The sequence below is a fragment of the Loxodonta africana genome, chromosome 18 (genome assembly GCF_030014295.1).
Source record: "Loxodonta africana isolate mLoxAfr1 chromosome 18, mLoxAfr1.hap2, whole genome shotgun sequence".
NCBI classification, from domain to species: Eukaryota; Metazoa; Chordata; class Mammalia; order Proboscidea; family Elephantidae; genus Loxodonta; species Loxodonta africana.
Window position 1 is genome coordinate 44,875,073 of NC_087359.1, and position 15,302 is coordinate 44,890,374.

A 15,302-nucleotide genomic window follows, 5' to 3' on the forward strand; every position below is an offset into this window, starting at 1 on the left:
TGGGCAGTTCCATCTCAAGGATTGCAGCTCCCATTCAGCACACCCGACAGACTCAGGACCTGCCTACCTTAAGTTCCAGCTCCCAACGGCCGTGGGTGAGAGTGGGGCTTGACGGGCATGACCAGCTATGCTGGTAGGCTCATGACCGTGGGTCTTGGGTAAAATTCTAACTTACTTCTGATGCTTCTTAAATCTAGCACCTTGGTCCTAGATGAAGGTTTACAGAACAAACTAGCTTCTCATTAAGCAATTAGCACACATATTGTTTTGTGACATTGGTTACCAACCCAACATGTCAGCACTCTCCCCTTCTCGGCCTTGGGTTCCCTATTACCAGCTTTCCTGCCTTCTTCTGCCTTTTAGTCCTTACCCCTGGGCTGGTGTGCCCCTTTGGTCTCATTTTGTTTTATGAGCCTGTCTAATCTTTGACTGAAGGGTAAATCTCAGGAGTGACTTCATTACTGAGCTGAAAGGGTATCTGAGGGCCATACTCTTGGGGTTTCTCCAGCCACCTAAATTTTCTGAGTCTCAGTTTTGTCATTTATAAAATGGGGTTAATTTTATCAACACCTTATGGTTGTTATGAAGATTATAAAGGAGACTATATCCAGGTGTCTAGTGCCAGGTGTTTTATAAATAGTAGCATAATATGGCTATGTGTTCAAACATATTTACCTAAAAGTATATTATGAGTCGAAGGAGAAAAGTCCACCTGAATTATGTACTACCTCCTTCTATACTTTCTGGGCCTGAATATGAAGATATGAAATTCGCAGGGTTTTGTTGCTATAGTTTTCAAACATTTTTTTTTCCCCCTCCTTCTGAATTGTCCTTTCTTTCCCCCTCTAGTTTTCATGTATTACTTTGATAACCCGGGTGGCCTAATTCCGTCCTGGATCATCAACTGGGCTGCCGAGGTAAGATCCCAAGAGGCAGGAGGGGGCGGAATGGGTTTGACAAATGTTGACTTAGCCCATGGAGCTGTCAGGCTGAAGACACACTTTGTCTCAGACAGAATGAGGCTGTTTTATGAAGCAGCTTAGCTGAGTGACTACGGTTGAAGCCGGGGCTGCCAACACCCAGGATGGAGGCCGGGAGAAGAGACAAAGATTTCTTAGCTTGGAATGCCAGCCCCTCCCTGCTAATGCCCCGAGACCCCTCCAGTATCACTCTTTGGTTCCTACAATACGTCTGCTCGTTGTAGAGCAATAGTGCCTTTGGACCCTGTGTCTGCTTATGGAGGAGAAAGGCAGATTGACCTTGCTTGGGAGAGTCAGACATGTGTCCAAGCCTGGGGGAGGCCTCCAGTTTTTTTTTTTTTTTTTTTCCGGTAAGGGAGGGGAACTGACATGGTAACCTGAATCACTAGAAACTGCCTAGGAAGTTGACACCATGGGCTCATTTAGGTTCCTGGCTGGTACAGTTTTTGTTTGTGTACTAACCTACAGGTTGGTGGTTCAAACCCACCCAACAGCACCATGGGAGAAAGTCCTGGTGATCTGCTCCCATAAAGATTGCAGCCCAAAAAACCCTCTGGAGCACTTCTACTCTATAACACATGGGGTCACCATGAGTCGGAATCATCTCAACGTCAACAAGCTTGGGTTGGGTTTGGTTTTTGTACAAACCCCTGGGTGGTGCAAACAGTGAACTCACTCAGTTGCTGACTGAGAGATTGGAGGCTGAGCTAACTGAGAGATTGGAGTTTGAGTCCACTCAGAGGTGCCTCTGGGCCTAACAATCTACTTCCAGGAAATCAGCCACTGAAAACCTTATGGAGCACAATTCTACCGACACACATGAGGTTACACCCCCAAAAAACAACCTGTTGCCATCAAGTCGATTCCAAATCACAGTGACCCTATAGGACAGAGTAGAACTCCCCCATAGAGTTTCCAAGGAGTGGCTGGTGGATTCGAAGTGTGGACTTTTTGGTTAGCAGCTGAGCTCTTTACCACTGTACTACCAGGACTCCCATGGGGTTGCTACGAGTCAGAATTGCAACAGGTACTGCTACATGACCCACCGACCTGCAGGAGGGTGCAACAGATTCCTTGGCAGAGTGAAAAGCATGTAGGCTTTGGAGTGCAACAGATGAGATTTAGAATCCTGGCCGTGCTTCTAGCTGTCTGTGTAATCTAGGGAAGCCATTTAATTTCTTCCTTTTTGAAAACGGACAGATATTGCTTACCACATAGAGTAAGAGTATATAAGACAGTGCTTGGAAAAAGTATTGCACAATACCCAACACTAAGTAAGTAATAATGTATCTTACCTTCCTCCTCCCAAATCTTAACCATTTTCCAAAGTCTGTGAAACAAGTCCTTTCTCTCATTTCTTTAGAAGAGTCTAGCAACCCAGCTTAGTCCCATTTCCTGGGTTTTCTTTTTCTTTTCAAGACATGGCATCTCAGAAGTTGCTTAGCTTTTTATTAGCAGGAGCAAAATATAAGGCAGGGACTTGAAACAGTGATCCCTGCTATCTAGTTTCACCTAAAGCCTTGGATCTTACCTTTCGTCATTTATTATCTATGACAACATTCTGTTGAAATACAGTCAAGTGTCCTCTTGTCTTTATCATCCCCAAAGCCATCTTTGTTTCCCTCTTGCCACATCTAAAGGTGTTACGAGTGAGCAGCTATGATGCCAATGACAGAGCCTCTTTTCCTTTGCAGAGTGGAATTCCTAGCTTCCTGAGTGGCTTGGTGCAAGCTTGTCGCAAATACCCCAAGGAAACCTAAGCAAAGGAAGGAGGATTTGTGTGCCTGTGAAAGGATGTCTCCGGAAGTGCCACAACCACTGATGTTCAGCTTTCCTTTTGTCTTCAGAGGCCTGCACACTCTACAGCACGTCATCCCTGAACGTGTTTGCCTCAGGGCGGGTGCCTGGCTTGCCTGCCAGCTTCCTTTCCCACTCTCCCCACCCCACGACCACTATTGAATATGGGTAGGATTAGGGAAACCTTTGGTTGTTTATTTTTAAAAAGGGAAGTCCTCAATAGGGAACACAATCATTCCATTGTACCATTTTTGGGGGATGGGTGGGTAGAGGACAGACAACAAAACTCCAGAATGACCGCTCCCCGGCAAGCTGGCTCCTTCCCAGAATGTGATTTCTTAGAAGTCCAGAGGGGCTGCTGGAAGTTGCGTTGCGTTCAGAGCTGACTTTCAGCACCTTAGGACACGGAGGGATGTGCTTCGTCGACTTGATTAGCTTGGGATGTGAAGTGATAATCTAATCAGCGTCTCCTGTTCCTACTTGTCCCTATTATGGTATCAAACCATTTTGAAAAACATTGCAGGCTTGACAGGGTACATAATGTGATGACCGTTTTTTCTTCATCACTGGTGCCTGGGTTTTTCTCTTTCCCATGTGCCACTGGGGAAAGGCTGCCCATACCTCTCTAGCTTTGCACTTGCCTAGAAACGGAGACATCGAGATGGTTCTGGCAGCTGGCAAAAGCTAGCAAAAGATGCTTTGTGCATAGCATCACCATAAAGTGGCTTTATATGCAATAAGATGAATTTCCCTTCTGGAATGTTTGGATGTGTTGAAGGGATAATAGTTCAGAGCCAGGGCAAATTTAATTAGTGTACCTTTTTCTCAGGAAATCTACCTAAGTTGCCTGCCTCCTACACACCAAAAGGACTTTTCATTTCCTATATTTTCTCCTGAATTTTGAAAAGTATTCTCTGGCCAAAGGCACAGCCTTGATGATCTCAGGAAAAAAATTTAACCAGTGTGTGAAGTTACCAAACCTCAATTAATGGGCATAGAGGTAAGACAGAGAACAGAGGGGGCCCCAAATCTGCAGTTCACATAAACAAATTAAAGTAATAACGTAACAGGAAATGGGCCAGGGCACACAGACAGAGCCATTCCCCAGAACAATGGGCCAGGGTATCAGAAAACAGCCCAGAAACTTCCTTAAAGTTGTCTTTCAGAAGCAGCCAGATGAAACCAGCCCCAGGGACAAGCACAGAACATCCACCTGTGACCGCTGTGTGACCTTCCACCAGGGGCAGTAAGGGGCTGCAGCCACAGCTGGGGAAATCTAACTCAGGGAACAGGCGACTGCACAGGTGCAACACCCCATAATAAGTCCTGCTATGGATCCCAAAGCCTCCAGGACAGGAGTCGTCTTAAAGCCATCTTAAAAAGCTGCTGCACGCTTTTTTCCGGCCACTTGGCGGAAAACCCCGCCTATGTCTCTGAATAAACATGAATCTTCCCCCTCCCCACCCCGACTCAAGAATATTTAAAAAACCCACGCAAGTTCTTTGTTCTGGGAGATGGGGGGGTGGGGGTAAGCCTTGCCTAGGCCCTCCTCATCTCCGCTTGCAAGCCTCTTTAATAAAGCTTTGCTCTTGTGGAAAATTCTCCATGCCTTACTTGTTCATTCTTGACCAGTGAGAGGCAAGAATCTTATTTAATTAAAGGCACAGAGGTGCCGGCAACAGAGGCTCAGGTCATAAAGCCAGAAGGAGGCAATTTATCATATCGGGATATCTCAGACTATGTTTTCTCTCGGGGAAGGGAAGGCTATTCCATACAGAATAAATACAGAGTGACTTAAACTTACTGGATGTGAGAATGAATCAGGTCTCTACCTGATTAGGGTCCGTGCTCTGGAGCAGTCGAGCCAATGAAACATACTCCAAGTCAGAAAGGGTAATATGTGGTAGGCACTCAAATGTTAGCTAAAGGAATGAGTAAGTGATTCAGAGAAGACTGACGAAATGACACTAACTTAGAAGACTAAGCCATTCCACATATGGAGACTCGTTCCTCAACAATTCAAGCCAGGTTATTCCCCCCAAGCTACATTTTTGGGATTTCCACTGGCCTTTCCCTCAAAGTACTGGGCTCTTCTCTTTGTGAAGGGGTAGCTTTGCTGGTGTGATTGCTCCATCAGTCACACTCTTGTCCAGTTTTGAGATCCACCTTTTCTTAATTGCAGGAGCAACAAAATAGTTTCCATTTCTCTACTACAAAATTGGACACAGCACACACTAAGCATTTTTTTCACCTGTAGACTTTGTGTGTGTTGTTATGTGCTGTCAAATTGGTTCCAACTCATAGTGTAACCGAATGCCACTCGGGTTCTTGTCCTGTCTTATTGGCTGATTGAAATAAGACGGACACTGATTGCAACGGAAACAGAAAGTGGCAAGTTTATTGTCTGTGCGTACAAGGAGCCGTGGGGTCTAGTGACCTTAAGGCCACGTGCTCCCTGACTAAGGGGGCTGGGGAGCTTTTTGTTTCCAACGGCATCAGGGGGTTGGGTTTGGTACGTGGAATTTTCTGTCTTTAGCCCCCCCATGCCTATATTTGGCGGGGGGGCTGTCAGTTGAAGGATGTGATTTCAATCTGTGCATGCTTCAAGGTGTAACTAGGGCTAGTCAGTGGATGGAGCCACTACCTGCTGCGACTTCCTGCTCAAAACAAGCTTGTGGTTAGCAAGACAAAGAGAGGGGGGAAGGGGTGTTGATTGGGGTTTTCAATATGGCTGAGCAGCCTGTTTCAATAGTGACCCTATGCACAACAGAACTGAACACCGTCCAGTCCTGCGCCATCCTCACAGTCTTTGCTATGTTTGAGCCCATTGTTGCAGCCAGTGTGTCAATCTATCTTATTGAGGGTCTTTCTCTTTTTTGCTGACCTTCTGTTTTACCAAGCATGTTGTTCTTCTCCAGGGACTGGTCCCTCTTGACAACATGTCCAAAGTATGTGAGATGAAGTCTCTCCATCCTTGCTTCCAAGGAGCGTTCTGGCTGTACTTCTTCCAAGACACATTTGTTTGTTCTTTTGGCAGTCCATGGTATATTCAACATTCTTTGCCAATACCACAATTCAAAGGTGTCAGTTCTTTGGTCTTCCTTATTCATTGCCCAGCTTTTGCATGTATGCGTGTATACACACACACACACACACACACACATATATGAAGCCCTGGTGATGCCTTGGTTAAGAGCTACGGCTGCTAACCAGAAGGTGGGCAATTTGAATCCAGCAGCCGCTCCTTGGAAAACCTATGGGGCAGTTCTACTCTGTCCTACAGGGTTGCTATAAGTTGGAATTTAACTCCACGGCAATGGGTTTATGGCTATATATGTGGGCATGTTGGGATCTCTGCTTGTGAATGCTTATCAGTGTGGGGGGTCTTTAATTTTGATCAATAAATGCTCTAAAAAAAAATCAACTGAAGTATTTTTAAAAACTTCTTACATGCCCCATCTCTGGCATATTGATTTAAAATGTATTATGACAGATTCCTATACACACTAATACACGCTAATATTCGGAAACCATTGCTTTGTCTTTTTTTTCCTTCTGTTTTTGAATGTTTTATTGTTGTTGAGGTGAAAGTTTACAGAGCAAGTTAGTTTCCAGTTCAACAGTTTGTACACAGCTTGTTTCGTGACATTGGTTGCAAATCCCTGAATGTATCAGCACTCTCCCCCTTCCTCCCTGAGTTCTCCATGTCCACGTCTGTTTGCCCAGCTTTCCTGTCCCTACAGTCCTTCTGAACTTTGCTTTTGGGCAAATGCCGTCCTTTAGGTCTCATATAGTTGATTGTTCTGAGGTGTACGTTCCTCACTGGTGGTGGTGTTCGTTTTATGGGCCAGTCTATTTATTGTATGGCTGCAGTGTGATCTCCGGGAAGGTAATATTTTAATGTTACAGAAATGGTGCGGCCTAGACTGGGCCCAGCTGAGATTAGTCAGGATTTTAGCTGAAATTTAATGGCAAAAGTAGCAGTAGCATAGGTGCTAAATTTTTTCCACAGGCAAATTATTCGCACTGCATAACAATTCAAAGTTAATGGCTACCTTGGAACTCAGGAGTTCCAACAGAGGGTCATTTCCCTTGAAAATGTTCCCATTTCACCAGAGTCCTGGCCTGAATCCCTGGCTGGGATTCCTAGCCTAGAGTCTGCATCTTTAATGCCTGCCCTTCAAACCTCCTGCTTCCCAGCTGGATTTGGAAGAGACAAAGCAGGAAGAACCCATTTGATTCTCACATTTCTGGTAGCACCACCCAATTGGCTCAGGGAATTATCTTTAAAAGCATTGAGGTGTCTGGTGTTCATCCGGCAAGGAGCTTGGCACAGTGGTTCCTGGGATGAGGGAGGGAAGCAGACTTGATTCCTGCCCTCCAGGAACTTATGGCCCAGTGAAGGAGACACAGCGAACAAAGCATTGAAAGGGGATGAGTGTGAAGAAAGGACAAGTAAAAGGCAGTTGAGGTTATAAATCTGAGGGCACTAACCAAGCTTGAGGGATCAGAGAATGAACCAACAAAGACAGGAAGGCTTCAGAAAAACTATTTACATTGTTAATAATTGCAGGCATGTCTATTTGCATACACATAATATGTACTCCAAGGAGTCCCTGGATGACACAGATGATCAAGCACTCGGCTACTAACTGAAAGGTAGGAGGTTCAAATCTAATCAAAGGCACCTCAGAATAAAGGCCTGGACATCCACTTCCAAAAGATTAACCATTGAAAACTCTGTGGAGTGCAGTTCTACCCCGAAACTCCTGGGGCTGCCCTGAGTTGGAACGGACTTGATGGCAACGGCTTTTTGTCTCTTTTTCTTTTTTATTTTTTTTTGAAATATGCAGCCCATTTCATAAAATCTAATGATGGAACAACGACTAAGCAGCATGGTATGTGAGTGACTGTTGCTGTCCTTTGACAACATTACATGGCCGGCCCGGTGAGAGGCAGTGAAGGACATAAAGGTGGAAAAGCACGGATTCTTCCATTAAGGAATTTACAGTCTATAGGGGAGATGAAAAATGCACACAAGTGTTTATGGTAATGAGAAAGAATGTGATCGCCACGATCCTAGAGGGAAAATGACAGTGCTTTAGGGGCTTGCGGCAAAGGGCTAATCATCCAGCAATGAGTGAATTTAGTAAAGTGCCTGGACTCCCAGCTTCTCAAGAAGCATAGTGTGACCCTGACAGGGAGCACAACAGAGACCCCCTGACGGACCAGGAGAGCAGTGGGATGCAGACCCCAAATTCTCATAAGACCAGACTTAATGGTCTGACTGAGACTGGAAGGATCTGGTGGTCATGGCCCCCAGACCTCCTGTTGGCCCAGGACAGGAACCATTCCCGAAGCCAACTCTTCAGATATGGATTGGACTGGACGATGGGTTGGAGAGGGATGCTGGTGAGGAGTGAGCTTCTTGGATCAGGTGGACACTTGAGACTATGTTGGCATCTCTTGCCTGGAGGGGAGATGAGAGGGTGGAGGGGGTTAGAAGCTGGCGAAATGGACACGAAAAGAGAGAGTGGAGGGAGAGGGCAGGCTATCTCATTAGGGGGAGAGTAACTGGGATTGTATGGAGCAAGGTGTATATGGTTTTTGTGTGAAAGACTGACTTGGTTTGTAAACTTTCACTTAAAGCGCAATACAAATTATTAAAAAAAAAAAAGAAGAAGAAGAAGTGCAGTGGGGCCATGTGAGTGAATTCTGGCCAGTGTCATGTAGGCATAAATAATACGTGCCATTTCCAGTTCAGGATCTTAAAAGGAAACGGTATGGACCCACCTGTTCCTTCTCCCTGTGGCTGGGAAACGATGAGAACTGGAACAACTGCTTTAGATTCAGAGATGTAAGTCTAAGGTTAAGGATGATAAAACAGCCCGACCTCCCTGCAACTGTCACAGAGAAATAAACTTTTCTCTTATTTAAGCCACAACATCTGTCTGTCTGTCTATCCATTTCTCTACTTACTTTTAGCAGCTTAGCCTATAACTACTACTACTATTTGATGAGGTGATCAGAGGTTTGTAGCTGGTGCTTTGACCTCTAAGGGTCAGGCAGGATTTCAGTATAGGCCTATGGAGAGAAGGGCAGTACAGGTAGAGGCACCTATGAAGGAATGGATACAGGCGTGCAGTCATGCAGTGCTGACTACTCATCTCACTATTGAAAGAACACATCAGGGCTCAAAACATACTCCAAATATGTAACCACTTCTTTTCATCTCTGCTGCTGCCAGCTGGGTCCACACTCCTGTTTCTTGCTGGTCTCCCCAGTTCCACTGTTGCACCCCTATACCTAATTTTCCATGCACAGTGAGAGTGATGTTTTTAAAAATGAAATTGGATCATGCCACCACCTTGCCTAAAATTCTCCATAACTTCCCATAACAATTAGAATAAACTCTAAGTTCCCTGCCCTGATTTACAAAGCCTCACATGCCCCTGGGTGGCAAAAACAGATACTAGTAAAGTGATCGGCTATTAAGTGAAAGGTTTGGCAGTTCAAACCCATCCAAAGGTGCCTCGGAAGAAAGGCCTGGCGATCTGGTTCCAAAAGTTCACGGCTTTGAAAACTATTCTGCACACATGGGGTCATCATGAGTCGGAATCTACTCAATGGAAACCAGTTTTTTTTTTTTTTGGTTTACATGTTCCAGCCCATCTTCCTTTCTACTTTCACCCTCACATTCCAGCCTCATCAGTCATCCTTCTGTTCCTTCAGTGTGTCAAGCTTGTTCCTGCAGCACAGCCATTGTACCAGTTATGTCCTCTGCCCAGAATGTCCTTCTCCCTGATTCACACAAGCCAGACTTCTTCAAGCCATGCAGGTGACTTTCAATGTCGCCTCCTCCAGGAGTCCTTGCAGTAGAGCTAACCGCCCAGTCATTCCCTAATTCATTACCCTGTCTGTCTGGCACGTAGGCCTCACTATTTAACGTATTTATTGTTTTCTTCATTTCCATAAGCTTCAAGAGAGCAGCAAACTTTCTCTTGTTCCCAACTATATACTTAATATGTAGAAAACAAAAAAATTCAAAACTATCTGTTGGAGGAATGAATGAATGGTGGAAGCAACAACTCCATTATCTCAACCACTCTGCCAGAAAGATGGGTACAAAAAAAAAAGTGTGCTTAATCCACGTAATCATTTTCTGCCAAATTCTTACCAAAGAGTGGAGTTTGACAACAAATACATTTTAAATCTAGAATTGTTTTATTTTGCTGTTCTTTTTTTTTTTTTGGCTTTATTTCATCACTTTTTTCCTTTTCATTCTAATTCAACACCCTTGGAGGCCCTATACCTTCCTTCTAAAAACCTACACACCAGAAAGGCATTATTGATTTAACTGGAGGAGGGGAACTACAGGGCTGGAAGAGAAGACCTTTTCATTTGCAGGCCAGAATCCTGAAAGTTAAGAAAACCTGATTCCCCCAGGGACAGACAGGGAGGTCGGGCAGCACACCAAATCCATTTTCTCCTATCTCTTTTACCCCATTCCTCTCTAGTGGTTCATAAGTTGAGAAAAAGCCAATGGAAAACAAGGAGGACAAAAACGGTACTTAGAGCTTGGTAGAGGACATACAGCAACTTTTGTTTTACGTCAAACAGCTTATGAGGGACTGGATCTGTTTTTAAGTGGTCATGGATTCTGCTTACCCATGAATGTGGTGTTTCATTTTCCAAGGGAAAGTGAATAAGATTCTTCATTAGGAGCCTGTATTTCAGGCCTGGTATTAAATAATTACTGGACTGCTGAAAGCTTCCACGTAGGATTTCGCCCTCCATGACACAGCTTGGCTCACGTTTCCATTCCAGCTACTTTAAACTCTTGTAAACAGCATTCGTTTTCCATTACAAGCTAGGAAATGTGATTGTGCAGCAACGGAGCCGGGTCCCTGGGGAAAGCCTGCTAGGGAGGCCGTTTCCTCACATCTCATTTGAGTTTGCGACTTGCCGACGAGGTTGAGTAATCGTTGAAGCTCCGCGTCTTCCCATCCTATTCTGTTCCACTAACTTATAAAATAGCCAGTCACCCGCTGGAGGACTCGTGGATCAGCCAGGTGTTTCCTGAGCAGAGACAGTGCACATTTCCCCTTGCACATCATCTTGTGAGAGGGGAGGGTTGGCAGGGCACTCACCCTGTCTGACATCATTGGGTGAGGTGGCCTGGGGGAGGATTTCAAAGCACAGCAGCTTGGCCAGGGAAGAGCTCAGCTTGCAGCTCTGTGCTGGGATTAACTGACCCAGATAACTAGGGAGAAGGAATCAGCAACCTAAGTGTGTTTGTTCTCCAGGAGGAAGTAGCCTGCCTCCCTGAATATCTGTGGGGTGTGGGACAGCTTCCCCAGTGGCTCTGCATATAGACATTCAAGATCATGTTTACCATATTGCTTCCCATCCCAACTCTTTGTTTTCCCTGATTTTGCTTGAGTTTGAAGGGGGACAGGTGCCATAGATTGCAGTGAAGAATAATAATAATAAAAGAAATCAACAAATCCTTCTTCCCCAAACGACATCCAACTCATTGACGTCAAGTTTGTTCCAACTCATAGCAACCCTATAGGACAAAGTAGAACTGCCCTGTAGGGTTTCCAAAGTTGTAAATCTGTATGGAAGGAGATTGCCACATCTTTCTCTTGTGGAGCAGCTGGTAGATTTGAACTGCTGACCTTTTGGTTATCGGTCGAGTGATTCACCACTGTGCCAACAGGGTTCCTTAACATCACCAGGGAACTGAAATCCTAAAAAAATCTATGGCTCTAAATCGACAGCTTATAGATCCCTAGCTTGTCAGACTTTTGGGTTTTAAGGAGCAGTAAAACAAAGTACTTTTTTAATAACTTGGAACAACTAGCATGGAATTGCCAGCCCTATCCCTCCAGAAAGATCATTAAAAATAAAATGAAAACAAACAAGCAAATAGAATGTACCACTTGCCATCACTATTATTTCATTAAAAAAATGTTATTTTAACCTTCTCTGCTCAAACGCCTCCAAGGGATTTTCTTTACACCCAGAATAAATCCAAACTGTTGTTTTAGCTGTTCTTGTATGCCACTGAGTCAATTCTGACTCATGGTGAGCCTATAAGAAAGAGGAGAGCTGCTCCATAGGGTTTCCTGGGCTCTAATCCTTATAGGAGCAGATCGTCTTCTTTTCTCCCTCAGAGCAGCTGGTGGGTTCAGACCACTGACCTTTCGGTTTGCAGCTGAACACTTACCCATCGCACCACCAGGGCTGCTTCAGATCCAAACTACTGGGGCTTAAAACATTCCATATGGCCCGGGATCTAGCCCCCGCCTACTTTTCAGACCACACCTCCTTCTTTTCTTATTTCTTTCCAGGCACACTGGCCTTCTTTCTGTTCCTCAAACATACCATGGCCTTTGCACTTGCTGTAACCTCCATCTGGAATGTTTTGTCCCCAAGATCTTCATATAGCAAGCACACTACCTATAGTAGGCAGTTTCTAAAATGGCACCCATGATTCCCACTCCTGTATGCCCTGTATAAGCACTTCTCCTGTGTGTGGGCTGTATCTAGTGACTTGTTTCTAGAGAATAGAATATATAAAAAAATGATGGGATGTCACATTCAAGATTGAGTTATAAAAGACTGTGACTTTCATTCTTTCCCAATTTCCTTTCCTGGCTCTTCTTACTTGTCTGCCCTGATGAAGCAAGCTGGATGGTTGTGGGCTGTTTTATGGAGGGGTCTTCGTGGTAAGGGACTGAGAGCGGCCTCTGGCCAACAGCCAGTGAGGAACTGAGGCACTAAGTCCAATAGCCTATGAAGAACTGAATCCAGCCAAGCACTTCTTGAGTGAGATTAGCAGCAGATCCTTCCCCATTCAAGCCTGGAGATGACTGCAGACCTGGCAGAGAGACCCTGACAAGAAGCCCTGGTGGTGCAGTGGTTTAAGTGCTCACCTACTAACGAAAAGTTTGGTGGTTTGAACCCACCAGCTGTTTCATGAGAGAAAGATGTGGCAGTCCACTTCTTTAAAGATTTACAGCCTTGGAAATCCTATAGAGCAGTTCTACTCTGTCCTATAGGGTCGTTATGCATCAGAATCAACTCAATGGCAATAGGTTTGGGGGAGAGACTCTAGGCTGTCAATGGTGCCTCCAGGGCTGGTCTCCTGCATCACCGGAACTTAGGAATTGCCCTATCTCGCAATTTCAAGCTCCCACGTTCATTATACTCACCTGAAGGCAGACTCTTCTGTTTCTAGTGCATGTTTGTGTGCGTGCGTGCGTGCGTGTGTGTGTGTTAGACAGCAGTTAACTTACCTGCCTATCCTCTTTCTCTCACCAGAGATACCAGAGGTAGACCACCAAACCAGCTCTGGATTATACTTGTTGCTTTTCCCATCTTTTACATGGGTCCTGAGCTACAGCTTTCTCTGCAATTTTATCTCATCCATTTTCTGTTAGTTTCTGGACCTGCAAGTGTTCCAATTCTTATGTTCCAATCCTTATCCTCGGTTTGAATTCTTTGTATTTACATATGTATGTATGTGTGCAAGGAGCCCTGGTGGCACAGTGGTTAAGAGCTATGGTGAACTACTGCTGCTAACCAAAAGGTTAGCAGTTTGAATCCACTAGCTCCTCCTTGGAAAGCCTATGGGGACAGTTCCACTCTGTTCTATAGGGTCGCTATGAGTCAGAATTGACTCGATGCCAAAGGTAGCAGTATGTGTGTATAATCATATTTATTCATTTTAAATTATATTTAAATAAGTATATATTTATGTTTTAGATACATATTCTTCAGTCTCTAAGGAGCAGGTATAAATGTGAGAGGTATAGTCAGCTCATCTTCCATCTTGAAACCATTATTTCTACTTCCTTTTTTTTAATCTGTCAGCCTTTCAAATACTTGAAGGTCATTATAACATTTTCCCTTACTCTCTCATCCTTAGTATAAACATCCCCAGTTACTGTAACTGTTGCTAAATTGTAAATGCTTTATTGCCAATTTCTGTCTTGATTTATTCTATTGTCTGTGTGTCCTGATTCTTCTGTCTGCAGTGACATCTTCCCCCTTCGGTTCCTACAAAAGCCCTGAGCATTCTTTATGGCCAAGTTCAATGCTATTTCCTCTTGTGAAAGCTTCCTGAGTCCCTTCCTCCAGCTTTTATTTATGATGATTCCACAGCATTGTATAATACCTAAAAATAATTTACCTTGCATACCACCACTAGATGGTAAGCAACATACGTCCAGAGAAGACAGCTTCCATCTTTCCATCCCTAGTGTGTAGGGCTGGGCACACCCAGTAGGCACTTGTTAGGTAATTAGTAGATGTGGTAAAGAGTTTGCCATCCCTGGACCTCAGTTTTTTCCTCCATAAAATGAGGGGGTTTGCCAGGTGTCTTCAAAAGCCTGTTTGGGCCCTGAAATTCTGTAATACTTAGCCTTTGTGTTATGTTACTCAGTCATATGAAGTATACCGTTTTTTAATTTCAAGGGTTTGTCTTAATGCCAGAGCACTATGCATGGTCCAAAGCTTCTTGATTTTTAGGTAACTGGGATCTCTAAGGAAACGCTGGTGGCATAGTGGTTAAGAGCTATGTCTGCTAATCAAAAGATTGGCAGTTTGACTTATACATGCCCTTGCCCTGACTCTTTTCCCTTACTTGCTTGATGGCTTCACACCAGGGCTCTGGCTATGTTGATGTGTCTTACCAGTTCCTAGCATATTGCCGACCAGTTCCTAGCATATCGCCGACACGAAACAAACTAAACCAGATCTCCCATCCCCTTTATCACCTCCATCTCCTTTATCTTTTCCAACTCTCAAATTGCCTATTTTAGAACATTCCTTTCGTCCCACGTCTTAACTTTCTGAAGAATGTCCGGTGGATTTAGGTATCCTGGAGTCCACTGGGTCTCTGGATCAGTATTAAGACGATGTTGGCTTTCTGAGTCTCAGACCCTTCTATCTTCCAGGGGTTGCTGACCTTGAGATGCTTGGAAGATGTTTAAATTTGAACCTTCTTTGATATGGTAAACTCCCACTGATAATTCTGGAGATTCAGCAACACTCTGGGAGGAGGAGGAAGTATATAAGCGAGGTTCAAGATCTCATTGTTCACCTCTCTGTTCTTACTCTTTAAGTTCCAATCATGCTGACCATCTTTCATGTTCTCAATGCTCTATGCTATCACTCACCTCTTTTCGAGACTTGACACACTCTTCAACTCCTCTCTGTCTTCCTTGCCTTTGAAAACTTATTCACCCTTCAGGTCTCAGTTGAGATATTGTTTCCTTCAGAAAAACTTTCCTGATTCTCCAGCTTAAATCTCTTACACTGTTTGGCGATTGTCTGAATATTTGGGTGATTTTCTCACTTAATTGTAAGTTCCATGTGGGAGAAGATGTCATCATTCTTTTTCAGTGTTGCCTCCTTGGATCATACGTTGCACAATGTCTGACACACAAGAGCTATTCAACAGGTGTTTATGGAATCAATTACTGAGTGGGTAGTCTTTGCCGTCACGGAGATTAA

General features: G+C 44.4%; 1 protein-coding gene across 1 annotated transcript in view; it reads left to right on the forward strand.

Moving 5' to 3' along the window:
- The window catches only part of PCTP (phosphatidylcholine transfer protein), a 34,731-nt gene extending 30,363 nt beyond the window's left edge, over positions 1 to 4,368 (forward strand). The window contains exons 5-6 of the mRNA XM_003414605.3: positions 850 to 917; positions 2,675 to 4,368. Coding sequence (XP_003414653.1) covers positions 850 to 917; positions 2,675 to 2,740 — 134 coding nt within the window. The 3' untranslated portion in view covers positions 2,741 to 4,368. The remainder of the gene's footprint in view (positions 1 to 849; positions 918 to 2,674) is intronic.
- The last annotated feature ends 10,934 nt before the right edge of the window (positions 4,369 to 15,302 follow it).